Genomic DNA, 14,773 nt, shown 5'->3' with positions numbered 1-14,773 from the left:
GGGCGCATGTGCAGCCCCCCTCCTTTCATTTCTATGGGGCCGCCGAAAACAGCCAGCTCGGCTTTTTCCGTCGGGCTCATAGAAGTGAATGGGAGCAGTGGCCAGTTGCGTGCGGTGGGCTCCCATTCACTTCTTTGGGGAGAGCACTTCGAGGTGGCTGGACCAGAGTCCTCGAGCCACCAGTTTGGCCCACTCCGTTCTCAATATAGGTCTGGGTCCTAGTGATATTTCCCCATTGTCTCAGATGAAGCAACCTCTTTAAAAAGTGTCTGTCACTGTGATGGTAGGATTGAACATGGTCACTAAAATAAGCAATTTCTCTCTGCAATCGGTGTTAACGATGCAGAGAAAATCTTATTTTAGTTATATGCAAATGCTGTGCCCAGAGCAGTGAGGACCTGGCCTAGCCCCTTTGAGCACCACTTCACCTCCGCTTCTACACGTTGCCTCTCCACACTGCCGCTCCACCTCCAAGTGAAATTGACAGGGCCAGGCATCCTGACTGCTCTGATGCCTGGCCATGAAATCTCAATTGTGTCGGCGCAGTGAAGATCTCTTGCGGTTGTCCCCACTCTGACAGCTTCACTGCAGATGCGGCAGTAGTTTAATAGGGTTGATCATGGTGACAAATGTTCTTTAATCTTGGAAATAGGAGACAATATGAAAAGCTGGCTCCACATGTTAGATAAATTCCTGTAGATCCCACAAAATGTGGTGATGTCCACTGAAGCCTAACATTTCCCTGATTCAGGCCATTTTCAGAAATACAATTAGACATGTTCAGTCCATGGAAGATAAGCACCACAAGAGTTGTCCATCATCAGCTTGAAGTGGTCCAATGATATAAAACTATCTTTAATGCTGTAAAAATGTAAAACAATAAAACTTATTAATGTACTTTAACTTTGAACACTTCCTCTTTGGCATAATTCCAGGCCCTCTCCATGGACCTGAAACCTCCACGTTCTTGTTTGTTCTGATGTGGGCAGTGAGCTTCCTTTCCCTCTCTGTGAGGTGTATGAAGGGGGCTAAGTGTTTGGCTTAGTTCATTACCTAAGCCAGCCCTCTTCTCCTGCAGACGCTGAGCCAGGCAGTTAGCCCCCTTCATACACGTAACCAACACAGAGAAAGGGGTAAAGCTCATTGCCTATGGGCGAACAAACAATATGCAAATTTTGTATGGCAATGCTTCATGGGAAAATAATATGCAAAGAGGTATCTCTCAAGGAAAGAGAGCCATCTTGCTAGCGCCACCTTGTGGAAGAGGCTCCCTATGAGTCAAAACCAGACTTTTTAACAAGCCTTTGGACATGACAAGGGAAAATAGCCAAGCCATATCAGCAATATCCATCCATAGACAGTCGTTTCGGCGTGTTTTCCCCTCTTCAGTCTTCTGGCTGACTGAGTGTAATGCCTTGGATGCAGCTTAGACAGTGTGCCATGTCTCCTAATGCATTCAAGGCATCACACTCAGTCACCCAGAATCCTACTCCGTCCTGGAGAGGGGCAAACACCCTGAAGCAACTGTCTATGGATGGATATTGCTGATATGGCTTGTCTATTTTCCCTGGTCATGTCCCAAGGCTTGTTAAGAAGTCAGATTTTGACCTGTAGGGAGCCTCTTCCACAAGGTGACACTTTCCTTGAGAGATATCTGTTTGCATATTATTTTCCCATGAAGTATTGCCTATAAGTCTCCATACACAATTGACAGCAGGTATATTATATGTTTGGCATTTGACCTAAAGGGGTTGCCTGAGTTATGAAAAAAAAATATATAGCACTGTATATCTGATGGGCAGCAATATATAACTGAGCTAAGCAAGTTTTAGGCAAAAGAAAATCTATTTCCTAATTTCCCTGGTTCTCTTCTGACCCTTTGTTGTTACTACAGGTAAACATTCTCTGCCCCTACCCCTGCTCTGCAAAGGGAGTGAATATAAGTCCTGCCCTGAGTGACATGTCTGACTGCTGGGACACTCAGCAGCATGTTGTATGTGTAGGACTACAGGTCCCAGCTGTACAATGCCACTGCTGATACACACAGGATCTTCTCTGTACCTGTTGTGCAATGCTCTGCAGAACTCCTTTGTCAGCTTCTGTGCCCAGCATTTGTTTCCTCACTCTCTGCAGCTACTCAGTAAAGCCTTCAGCCCTGAGTCTGTGCCCCTGAAGGGGTTAATATTTCCTGAAGTATCCAGTGGGAGGGAGACACAGGGCAGACAGCAGCAGCTCAGCCAGTGCAGGGGGCGTGGCCAGCACAGTGACCTCTGGTGTACAGACACATCTCTGCTCTCTCAGGTTTGTGCACGAAACAGTAGAGCAGCGAGAGAAGCTGACCCTAAGTGAAATCTGAGAAAGGAGCAACTACAGATGCAGTAAGTGCATGGTAAAGCCTTTACATTTGGTTAGTTAGAAATATACAAAGAACAAAAAAATAACTCGGAAAACCCTGTTAATGATTTTGTGTGCCACATAAAAGATGTGATTAGATAATCAGCGGCGCGTGTACCCAGGGCAGTTTTCGTGATCCAGTATACCTGATAATTGCCCCAATCCTCAGTCTGTGTAAAAGGGCCTTACACATTACATAAAAATTACACGTTTCATAAAATTGTGGCTCCACTATACTTTTGTCTCTCATGCAGGGAGAGGATGTTCGTAAGGAACTTCAGATGTTGGTTTGTGATGTCCCAGCAGCCCTAAAACAAGTAGGATCAGATGCTGCCGGACTCATGCCCGCAATCCAGCTGTACCAAGCCTGTGTGTCATTTGTCTGTGATAGGTAAGCAGTCAAGCTGTGAACTGCAACCTGACAGAAGCAATATCTGCATGGAGTTTGTATGTTCTCCCAATGTTTGTGTGTGCTTCTTCCACGACACATACTTAGGTTAAAGAAGCACTCCAACAAAAAATTTTATTCTGTGGTCCATTAGGCTACTTTCACACTAGCGGCACGGACCTCTAGCAGGCTGTTCCGTTGGGTGAACAACCTGTCAGATCCATCCTGCCGCTAGTGACCGTGTGCCTCCGGACTGCCGCTCCGTCCCCGATGACTATAATGGGTGCGGGGGCAGATTTTTGGCGAGGCACTGCGAGAGGCTGCTGGAATAAAACTACGACATGTCCGACATTTATTCCGGCAGCCTCTCGCCATGTGCTGCCGGAACTCCGCCCCCATTATAGTCAGTGGGGACGGAGCGGCAGTCCGGAGGCACACAGTCACTAGCGGCAGGACAGATTCGACAGGCTGTTCACCCGACGGAACAGACTGCCGGAGGTCCGTGCCGCTAGTATGAAAGTAGCCTTAGAAAGGTGCATGATGTAAATTATAGTGAAGGTAATATTTTTACTGTTGGCTCTATTTGTTATCCTCTCCCTTCTAGTCCTCAGTTGTGTCATGTGACCGACATTGACTTTTCAACTGACACAGCGTCTTATGTGTGGACAGGAAGTCCGTTTCTCTGTTCATTCCTATGAGATTCACCCTGTCTGTCATAGGAATGAATAGGAAACTGACTGCCTGTGCATACATGAGACGCTGTGTCAGGAGAGTCAGAGTTAGGGTTGTTGCTATACAAAAATTTTGATTCGGTTTCGATACCATAAAAAATATTGCGATACTCGATACCATTCGATACCACACAAAAAACTAAAACGCCAAAAAAGCCACGTGCATTTCACATTTTATGGAACATCCGGGCCATAATCGAACAGTCCTATCCTATTTTTTGGGGGGACAAGGTGGCTAAAAAAAATTGCAAATCACGCCTTTTTTATTTATTTATTTATTTATTTTTCTGTTACGGCATTGACCGCATAGGAGATTTTTAAAATATTTTAATAGTTTGGACTTTTCAGACGTGGCGATATGTAATATGTTTATTTATTTATTGTTTATATATTTTATATGTAAAATTGGGAAAGGGGGCGATTTATACTTTATACTTTATAATTTATTTTTTCTACTTTTATTTTTTGTTACTTTTTATTTACTAACTACTAGCCCCCTTAGGGGCTAGAACCCTTGTCCTATTGACCCTAATAGAGCTCTATTAGGGTGAACAGGACTTCACACTCTCCCTGCTGCCTTGTGCATAGTACACACAGCAGCAGTGAGCTTACCATGGCAGCCAGGGCTTCAGTAGCGTCTTGGATGGCATGGTAACCGATCGGAGCCCCAGGATTACACTGCTGGAGCTTCGATCAGAAACTGCCACCAATGAGGAGGAGGGGAGAGGGGACCCTGTGGCCACTGCCACCAATGATTTTAATACTGGGTGGGTTGGGAGAGGGGGGAGCACTGCGCCACCAATGACTTTAATACTGAGGGGGGAGGGCTCACTGCGCCACCAATGTTTTTAATACTGGGGGGGGGGTGCACTGCGCCACCAGTGATAATTAACCTTTAATACAGATACAGGAGGCAGGTACCGGCCTCTATGACAGGGCGCAGTTAACCCCTCAGGTGCTGGCTATGTGATTCTACCGCCGGCACCCGCCTTCTGTATCTGTATTAAAGGTTAATTATTTTTGGTGGCACAGTGGCCAGGCCAGGTACCTGCTATGCTTGACTCTGGGGCTCGGGCTGATGCTGGGGAGGACACAAAACATTTCGGAGGAGGAGGCTGCCACTGCTGTTCGCTGAGGTCACTAGCTCAGACAGCGCCTCCTGCATTAATTAGCCACACATTCATTGGTGGCAGTTGTCTGGGCAGCTTCAGAACCCGCTCACTTCATTGGGCTCAGTGGCGGCCGCTTCATAGGAGGGAGTGATTCCCTCCCTCCTTCGCCATGTTCTCTCATAAAAGGAGATACTAGACTGCTCAGTAGCACAGCCTAGTATCGAAAAAATGAACATCCCGGTACTGAATCGATACTGGCATAAAAGTGTCAATTGGGCATTGAAATTTCGATACCAGAAACAACCGTAGTAAGAGTGTCAGTCATATGACACAGCTGAGGACCAGAAGGGAGAGGATAACTCACAAATACAGCCAGCAGTAAAATTTTTACCTTCACTATAATTTGAATCATGCATCTTTCTAATGGACCACAGAATAAAAATTTTACTTGGAGTGCTTCTTTAAATGTACACCTTTCGTAGTAATTTTTGTTTATAGTTGCACGTTACTCATTTTTGGCTAAATATCATATTTTCAGTTGGCCTTTATTAAAAGTATTGAGCCATTCTATCACAAAAGGTTCTTTCACTTTGTGCTTGTCATCTAATAACCCTTATCTCTAAACTACTGAGAGGTCATAAACACTTATTTAACCCTTTAAGGATCCATGACGTAGCTGTACGTCATGGGTCCAATCCCTAAACATGGCGCCCGCTCGCACGTGCAGCGGGCGCCTTAGCCACGGTGTTTCTGCTATTTTAAATAGCAGAGACCCGCGGCACGTGTATGCGATCAGCCATAAGGCTGATCGCATAAATCTTACCCTTCAGATGCCGTGGTCAAATGTGACCACGGCATCTGCGCAGAACGGAACTGGAAGTCGCGCGCTTCCGGTCCAGTAACAGGTTTCCCCGGTTGAGATCGGGGATCCTGTTACCTTGCGCTAAATGACTGAAGCCTCAAGCAGGCTTCAGAGTCAATTATATGTATATATCAATACAGGCCACTAGGTTGCAGTCTTGTATTGATATAGTGCAAATGAAGTCTTCAATGTTGGCTATTTAGCCATCACTGAATACTATGGGCAATCGAATGATTGCCAGTTATTGTCACCCAAGGTGACTTAAAAAAGGAAAAAAAAAAGATTTTACAAATATAAAAAAAAAAATTTAAACCTAAAAGTTCAAATCACCACCCTTGCCTTAAAATAAAAATACTTAACCAGTAAAAAAAATAAACATCATGGGTATTGCCGCGTGCGAAAATGCCCATACTATTAAAATATAACAATATTAATGGCATACGGCAAATGGCGTAGCGGGGAAAAAAATAAAAACAGCCAATTTGCCATTTTTTGTTACTTCAACTACCCAATATATATATTTTTTTAAACTGATCAAAAAGTCGCACACACTTAAAATTGGTATCACTGAAAAGAACAGATTGTCCCGCAAAAAAATAGCCCTTACACAGCCCCATCCTACACATAGCTACAAAAAAGTTATAGTGGTCAGAATATGGTTATGAAAAAATAATGTTTTTTCCTCAAAGGTTTAAATTTTATTTTCAGTATTAAAACGCAAGAAAAATTATACAAGTGTGATATTGTTGGCACTGTACTGACCTGGAGAATGAAGATAACAGGTCAATTTTACCGCAAAGTGTACAGTGTAAAAAAAAAAAACCTTTATCAGAATTGCATTTTTCCCAATTCTACCCCATTTGGAATTTATTTCTCGCTCCCTACTACATGGTATGCAACCGTAAATGGTGCCATTAGAAAGTATAACTTGTCCCGCAAAAAATAAGCCCTCATAAGGCTATGTGAATGGAAAAATAAAAAAGTTAGGACTATGGGAGTGAAAATACATAAAATCCACAGGCTGCTGCTACAATATCTCAGCTATTTACACAAAAAGTTTCCATATCGTTACTAAAGACCAATTGAAAAATATGATTTTCAGCTCAAAAAAAGTACAATACAATAATAAAAAAAATAGCCCCCTAAAGGTGTACATAGCCTTTAACCTAAGTATTTGTCCTGGAAGAAGCACACACAAACACTGGGAAAACATACAAACTCCAGGCAGGTATTGCTCCTGTCAGCCACTGGTCAAAAAATGTATTTTACATCGTGTACCTTTCTAGTAGGCCAACGAATAAAAAAAATTGTGGCAGTGCTTCTTTAGTTGTCCTTTCATGCAGTTGGCACTAGTGTGTGTGTGTGTTTGGATATCAGCAGTAAAGAAATGACAGGCTAGGGCTACTCTCACACTTGCGTTCAGAGCGGATCCGTCTGGGGTCTGCCCAGACGGATCCGCTCATATAATGCAGACGATGGGATCCGTTCAGAACGGATCCGTCTGCATTATATTTTAGAAAACTTTGTGAAAGTAGCTTCAGACGGATCCGTCCAGACTTTACATTGAAAGTCAATGGGGGACGGATCCGTTTGAAAATTGAGCCATATTGTGTCAAATTCAAACGGATCCGTCCCCATTGACTTACATTGTAAGTCTGGACGGATCCGTTTGCCTCTGCACGGCCAGGCGGACACCCGAACGCTGCAAGCGGTGTTCAGGTGTCCGCCTGCAGAGCGGAGCGGAGGCCAAACGCTGCCAGACTGATGCATTCTGAGCGGATCCGCATCCACTCAGAATGCATTGGGGCTGGACGGATGCGTTCGGGGCCGCTTGTGAGAGCCTTTAAACGGAACTCGCAAGCGGAGCCCCGAACGCTAATGTGAAAGTAGCCTAGGTTTGTTTTTAAGGTTTCAGTAATATTGATGGGAACAACACCCTCTATTTTCAGCATTGTATCATCCCAATAATAACATTTACCAACTTTTTTCATTTTGGAGACCTTTAATTTCACAAATCTACACAGAAAATCAAGTGACCAATTTTGAAAGAGCTCAAACTGTAATGCAAGCAAATAATGAGGTATTGATTATTGAGTCATTCTTTCTTCTTCCTCAGCTCCCCTGAAGAGGCTCTTCCTCTAATCCGCTATGTGCAGGAACATGGAGACACCACAGTGTATGAGTGGCGGACAGGAGTAGCCCCAGTGACTGTACAGCGGCCAGAAGTCAAGGAGGTTGAAGAGGTTTCCGCACAAGAAGGAGATGTAAGCGTAGGCATATACCTGAGATGTTCATGGCTACTATCACTGCAATGCTTATAATGTCCTATTTTTGTCAGATTGACTGGGGAGATTTGGGACTAACTAAAGAGACTCCAGCTCTGCAAACACCAGAGGAAATAGACTGGGGTATTGTTTCAGGAACAGAGGTAAGATTCCTATCATTTACAGAGGAAATATTTAGGGGATTTTTAGGCTATATCCACATCCTTGGTTGTAATTCTGCCATTCTGTTCCATATTCTAACCTTTTGGTGCCTGATGGATGCCATTCACTATAACAGGGTTCACCGGGTTTCCAGCATAAATACTGCATGCAGCTATATCTTTCCAAGCCAGTATTTATGCTGGAAATCCAGGGATGTCGCACTGGTCGTGTCCAGCATATGCCAGACACGGAAATTCCGGTATTCCATTCCTGTGCCGGAACAGAATACTGGAATTACAGCCGCATATGTGGACATAGCCTTATCCTATATTTGTCTTTGTACACAGATGATTTCTCCCATGTTTCTCTTAGCCACCCGATCATTCATGTGTCGTTGGGGACACTACTAGGTGTTAAATGGGTCGTGATAACTGCTACGATTAGCTGGTATCCATGGGGAATGCTGCAGAAAAAAATGCAGTGTTACAGGGGGTCCATAGAAGTTCACTTCTGGACAATGACTTTTTAAAGTAAACCTGATACAGTCGCAGAAACTGAGAGTGTAATGCATGATGTTATTAGTTTTTAATGTCATTTTTCTCTAAATATCCACAACCAGATTGAAAACCACATTGTTTTAAATCAACGTTCAGTAAGAAAACACTACAGCTCTAAAAAACTGACTACTTTATTCATTTTAATATGAATAAAATTAGTGGCTTCACCAGTATACCTCAGGATAGAGCAGTGCACACCCCACGACCTACCCAAAGTATTCGTAAATGTGGTATAATGTGTGTGTGTGTGTGTGTATATATATATATATATAAAATTCGGGGGCACTCTGGCTTCTGGTAATGTATGGACACGTTTCAATTGTTTTTATAAAAATAATAATAAAATTTATTAAGATACAATAAATACACGGAGAACACCAGTGTGATGGGTGGATGTCACGTGGTGGAAAGTGTGGTAAAGAACGTCCATTCAACCCCACACTATTGGCGTATATATTCGAGATGTTCACATAAAAGAAATACATATATCATAGAATATAGAACAATAAACATATGAGCGCTTAAAAAAGTGAAAAATAAAAATGAAAATTTAAAAATGTAATTAAAAAAGTGGGGATAAGCGATTTAGACCTATTAATGTTTATAACTAACATCCTTATTGGTCAATAGTATGATGTCTCCACAGACTGTTGTTATATACCGGTCTGAAGACAATGTTGTTTACAGCACACGCGATATTATTTTCAGTTCACCCGTGGATAGTATTGTAAGGTTTATTAATTCACCTTAAAAGGGTTGTCCGAGTTATGAAAAAAATATTTAGCACTGTAAATCGGATGGGCAGCAATGTATTACTGAGCTAAGGAAAAAAAAATATATTTCCTTATTTCCCTGGTTCTCTTCTGGCCCTTTGTTTACATGCAGTAGCACCAATCTCTGCTCCTCCCACTGTTCTGCAAAGAGAGTGAATATAAGTGCTGCCCTGAGTGACATGTATGCCTGCTGGGAGTCTCAGCAGCATGTTGTATATGTAGGACTACAAGTCCCAGCTGTACAATGGCACTGCTGATACACACAGGATATTCTCCCTACCTGTTCTTGTGCAGAACTCTTCTAGTCTGTGAGCTCCTGTGCCCAGCATTTGTATCCTAACTGCCAGCCCAGTGACGTCTTTGCCAGCCCAGTGACGTCTCCTGTACAGACTCATATGTGATTTCTCAGGCTTTGTGCACGAAACATCGAGCAGGGAGAGAAGCTGACATCACAGGTCATGTGACCCTCAGTGAAATCTGATAAAACAGCAACTGGAGATAAAATGAGTCAATTGTAAAGTCCTTTCATTTGCCTAGTTAAAAACATACAAAGAAAAAAAAAAAAAACTCGGACAACTTATAACATATGTTTTTCAATTGTCACACTTGTATACAAGTACATTTTTACATTTTCATTTTTAAGCGCTCTTAAGCGCTCACTCTCAAATATACACCAATAGCGTGAGGTTGAATAGACGTTCTTTACCACACTTTCCACCACGTGACATCCACCCATCACACTGGTGTTCTCCATGTATTTATTGTATCTTAATCAATTTTATTATTATTTTTATAAAAACAATTGAAACGTGTCCATACGTTACCAGAAGCCAGAGTGCCCCCTGAATTTTATATATATATATATATATACATGTGTGTATTTATACATTATACTTTATTAATTTACTGTCATTTACTGTGCAATTTGTTGGTTATGTAGTTTTTTTGTGTTCTGTTAGGCTACAGGAGCTGATGGCATAGTCTGGGACACTGAAGAAATGGGGCCTTGTGAAATCATCACTGTGCTGGAAGATGGGCATGATGGTGAGACCTGAAAAATCTCATCACTAACATATGATATACCTAGCAGCACAAGTTACGGTATTAAGCTGGCCATACACATTATACTTTTGTTGCCCAAATCCGCTGACACACTAATATGTGTGGGAAGTTTCTGACTCTTCCCCGACAGATAATATTCAGTTCGCCCGATCTTTTTGTTCTCCAGGGAAATAAGCTGCCTCCAGAACATGTATGTGTATGGGGGACACAGGAGAGATAGCTATCGGACAGTCATTCTGCCGACAATTATTGAATGTGTATGGCCAGCTTTAGTCCTTCATAAGCTATCTCAGGATGTGGGAGGTGAAGGGTGCAGTCGCATATCCTGTCTTCTAGGAATATTTCATTGGATTATACCCTAGTACATATTCTGGATAATCCATTGTAGGTTTCCTTACTTTATGCATTCATCTCTTACTTCTAGGGATAACTGAGATAAGCTTTCATCATTCATGCTGATGTTACTTCTTCCTCCATTTGTGTTCCTCTCAGCTTGAGCTTGTGTTCAGCACTTTCATAGGAATCCACTGGTTTATATGTTCTCAGATGGTGGAATGTTCTTTATTTTTGAAAAATACAGTATATCTTCTATCTTTTGGATTTTACTGGATTATTAGGTTTATAGCATCTGGAGATCACTGGATAATATTTGGATAATACGTTTCTAGTCTATACTTGCTGACATAAGTTGTCCATACATATTGGAGAATACTTGGACATACCTTCTGATTTCTTCATGGTTGTCCAACGTTCTCACGGGAGATAAGCCTCTGTTAGGTCAGGCAGCAGCTCATTCCTTTCTCCCATTAAAATAAACAAGCATATTTTATACTGGGGGTCAGGAGAAATGGCTGTTGGCTGAATATGTATTATGTCCACTCCTACTTTTTGTAAGGACCAAGGCCATTTGATCTTTTACAGGATGTTGAATCAGATTCAGCTTTTTGAAGCTATGATGTCCTTTTTCTGTCATCCTGATTTTTCTATTTCTCTCAGTCCCTGCAGGTGTGGCACGAGGATCTGATGCTCTCACTGTGCTTGAAAACACAGAGACTCGCAATCAGTTTGTTGATGAGTTAATGGAGGTGACTGTCCAATTTTAAACCATTGCACTTTATTTCTCCCTGTGAGTTTCTCTATATTCCTATTTTAGTTTTTTTTCTCCTTGCATTATGCTTTTCCTAGTAGGTTTTACATCCTTGTGGTCTTTTCTTATCGTTCTCCTCTCACTGTCTTCTATCTCTCCCTTTCTTCTTATTCCCTTTGTTCTATTATCTTGGTCCTCAGCTTTGTTCTGCAGCATGCTTCTTTCCTGTGCTTCTCTCATCTCTCTTTTCTGTCTTTTGCGCCTTGTTCTATGTATTCTTCTATTGTATTATAATCTTTCTTATTTATTAGCCTTGACCTCTGTCCTGCATATTAATCTTACATTTTCTTATCACATTCCTCTTCACTTTGTTTATTCATGCATTCATTCTGGGTATGAATATGTGGCCCAGTCTTATCCCTGTCTATCTCAGCCTCTCACTGTGGTTGTGTGTCGATTTGTCATATATGTTCTTCTCTAAATAATTTCATTCCTTCTAATTTCTCTTTTTTTTTTTTCTCCCTGCCAGTTGGAACTCTTCCTCTCTCAGTGGCTTCAGGGTATTGATGGTGACACTGACATTGTCACCGTTACACAGTTCCAGACAGCCCCACCCATTCTGCAGGAACAGACCCGGAATAAAGTTGCTGCCATATTATCACATGTTAAAGAATTAACTGGACGCTTAACAGATGTAAAGATGCGCCATCTTTTCCTTATTCTAGCATCTCCACGGTTAGTGTGATCTGTTTTCCTTATTTAGTTCCAGCTTGCTAGAATCACGGACAGATCTCTGCCTTTGTATTTAGTAGCTCAACGTCCTTTTTGGAATCAGATTAAATCATATCTTGTTTGTTAAAGGTATGTTGATCGTGTAACAGACTTGCTACGACAGCGCCTGAAGCAAGCAGAGCTCTTGGAGAGTAAAAGAGAGGCATGGTTGGAGAGAGGAAAGTCAGCACAGGAAGAGAGGGAGAATCTAGAACCTAAGCTTTTACTTCTTCAAGAGAGGAGTCGTGAACTTCAGAAGCAGGTAAGTAGTGGTATGTTTAGGCTTCAAAAGGGGTTTTCCAGGAGTTTTATACTGATAAGGCCTCCTGCACACGACCGTATGGTTTTGCGATCCTTTTTTTTGTTTCAGTAGTGTTTCCGTTGCGTTTTTCCGTTTGGTTTACGTTTGTGATCCGTTTTTTGCAGATTGCAAACGGAAACAGAAGCATACAATAATGTTTAAACAGTAAGTACATAAAAAAATTGGGCTGGGCATAAAATTTTCAATACATGGTTCCGCAAAAACAGAACGGATACGGAAGCATTCCGTATGCATTTCTTTTTTTTTTTTGCGGAACTATTGACTTGAATTGAGCCACGAAACGCTATTTTTAATAGGACATGTTCTATGTTTGAACGGAACGCAAATGGAAGGCATACAGAGTACCTTCTGTTTTTTTGGTGGATCCATTGAAATGAATGGTTCCGTATGCGGAAGGCAAAAAAACGGAACATAAACAGAAGAAAAAAAACGTTTGTGTGCAGGAGGCCTAACTAGGGGTGAGTGAATCACGCTTTGAATCCATGATCCTAGGTCGATTCATTCCCCAACTTTGTTTTAATGCTGTACAGAGACCTGTCTCCGTACAGCATTAAAATGTATGTGCTGCGCAGAGGTTCAAGAACTTGAACTTTCGATTCTACAACTTAATAAACAATCCAACAGTCTGCTTTAGTAACAAGTTGCCACTCGTCACAATCAAAGTTGTACAATCGAAGCCCGAAGTTCTTCACAAGACTTCGAACTTTTGTCTTTGCCCAGCGCATACATTTTAATGCCCTGTAGAGACAGGTCTTCGTACAGCGTTAAAACAAAGTTGGGGAACGAATTGTCTTCGGATCTTTGATCCGAAGTGCAATTCGCTCACCCCTACTGATGACCTATCCTCAGTATGTGATCAGCTGTTTGAGAAGGCACCAGCACTCAAAGTAGCACCTCAGCCTTCTCTCAGCAAACCAAGCACAGCGTGGTACATTGTATAGCGGCCGTGTTTGGTATCGCAGCTCATCCCCATTCACTTCAATGACCGATGAACATGATGTCACTCGGCCTAGACAAAGCTGGAGAAGCCCACAGCGCTATTGCAAGCCCTGGTGCCTTCTCAAGTAGTTGAACGGATTGTCGGACCCCCACCGATCAGATACTGATGACCCATCCAGAGGATATGTCATCAGTGTAAAACTCCCGAAAAACCCCTTTAAAAGAAGAAAAGAAAAAAACATGCAAAGTATAGATGGGAAGATGTGGTTGGCTGCCTAAATGTCCAAATGGTGGGTTGTTTACTTTTTGAGCAAGAACCTGCTGCCTTATAGGTAACAGCTTTGAACTTTGATCAGCAACAAATGGAGTAGCTGCAGAACAAAAAATAAATGATCTCTTAATTTTTCTTACAGATTGAAGCAGATATATCTCGGAGATATAATAACCGACCAGTAAAAGTTATTGGCACCGGACTTTGAAAGTCATCATGCGACCTCAGACTCTGGTTTATGCATTAAAGTCTCATGTTTATAAGGTGTTATAAAAAGTGTCCTGTCCTTTATAGTGATAGCATTTGCAAATGACAATGACACACTTCACCTTATCTCTCTAACCTGTATGCTTTTTGACCATCCTGCGGATGACACATTAAATCTCCTTCCTTGCTTCTCTCTCTTAGTACCACACTGCGTCATGCACGCCTTTCTACTCTTCCTGGCTCCCTAATTACATCCCATCAGAATGACGAGTGACCTGTCACTGCTCATTATTCTGGCTGCTCGTTATCTCGGTTCTTGGGGGGGAGTTGCACCCTCCAGCTGGACACTGAGTGATGGCATCTATTAATCAGCAGGTTCATGGAGCCATACCTGTAAGCACGTCGTACAGCTCTGCCAGTGGGCGGGAAGCCATGGTTTGTCGGGTTCTGACTGGATGGGTTTACAAATGACGCTGCGGGATTTGGCTACAAAGGGGTTATGGGAGCCTAGACTTGGATGTCTGTAATTGAACATGGTCCATGAGTGGGATTTGTAGGTTATGCCATTTTACCAAAGGGTATGCAACCAAATATTAAGTTAAGGGTGCCAATAATTTTGTCCAGCCCATTTTTGGAGTTTGGTGTGACATTATGTCCAATTTGCTTTTTTTCCTCCCTTTTTTGGTTTTGTTCCAATACACACAAAGGGAATAAACATGTGTATAGCAAAGCATGTGTTACTGCAATACTTTTCTGTGAGAAATACTTCGGCCATGACTGTATGTATATACATGTACTTTATACGTGTGAATATAAGATGACCCATATAAGTGATTACAAAATTAGAACAAAAGGATATGTTTATTGGAGA

General features: G+C 42.2%; 1 protein-coding gene across 2 annotated transcripts in view; it reads left to right on the top strand.

Moving 5' to 3' along the window:
- CDK5RAP3 (CDK5 regulatory subunit associated protein 3) overlaps nt 1–13,971 on the top strand; it is a 40,390-nt gene extending 26,419 nt beyond the window's left edge. For both annotated transcript variants that reach the window (XM_044299639.1, XM_044299640.1), the window contains 8 exons: nt 2,649–2,785; nt 7,604–7,751; nt 7,826–7,915; nt 10,203–10,287; nt 11,302–11,390; nt 11,922–12,127; nt 12,254–12,425; nt 13,838–13,971. In XM_044299639.1, the coding sequence (XP_044155574.1) occupies nt 2,649–2,785; nt 7,604–7,751; nt 7,826–7,915; nt 10,203–10,287; nt 11,302–11,390; nt 11,922–12,127; nt 12,254–12,425; nt 13,838–13,903 (993 nt within the window). In that variant the 3' untranslated portion in view covers nt 13,904–13,971. The remainder of the gene's footprint in view (nt 1–2,648; nt 2,786–7,603; nt 7,752–7,825; nt 7,916–10,202; nt 10,288–11,301; nt 11,391–11,921; nt 12,128–12,253; nt 12,426–13,837) is intronic.
- Nucleotides 13,972–14,773: the final 802 nt, after the last annotated feature.

Source organism: Bufo gargarizans, chromosome 6, assembly GCF_014858855.1.
Source record: "Bufo gargarizans isolate SCDJY-AF-19 chromosome 6, ASM1485885v1, whole genome shotgun sequence".
In the NCBI taxonomy this organism is placed as follows: Eukaryota; Metazoa; Chordata; class Amphibia; order Anura; family Bufonidae; genus Bufo; species Bufo gargarizans.
This window is presented reverse-complemented; position numbering and strand designations above follow the sequence as displayed.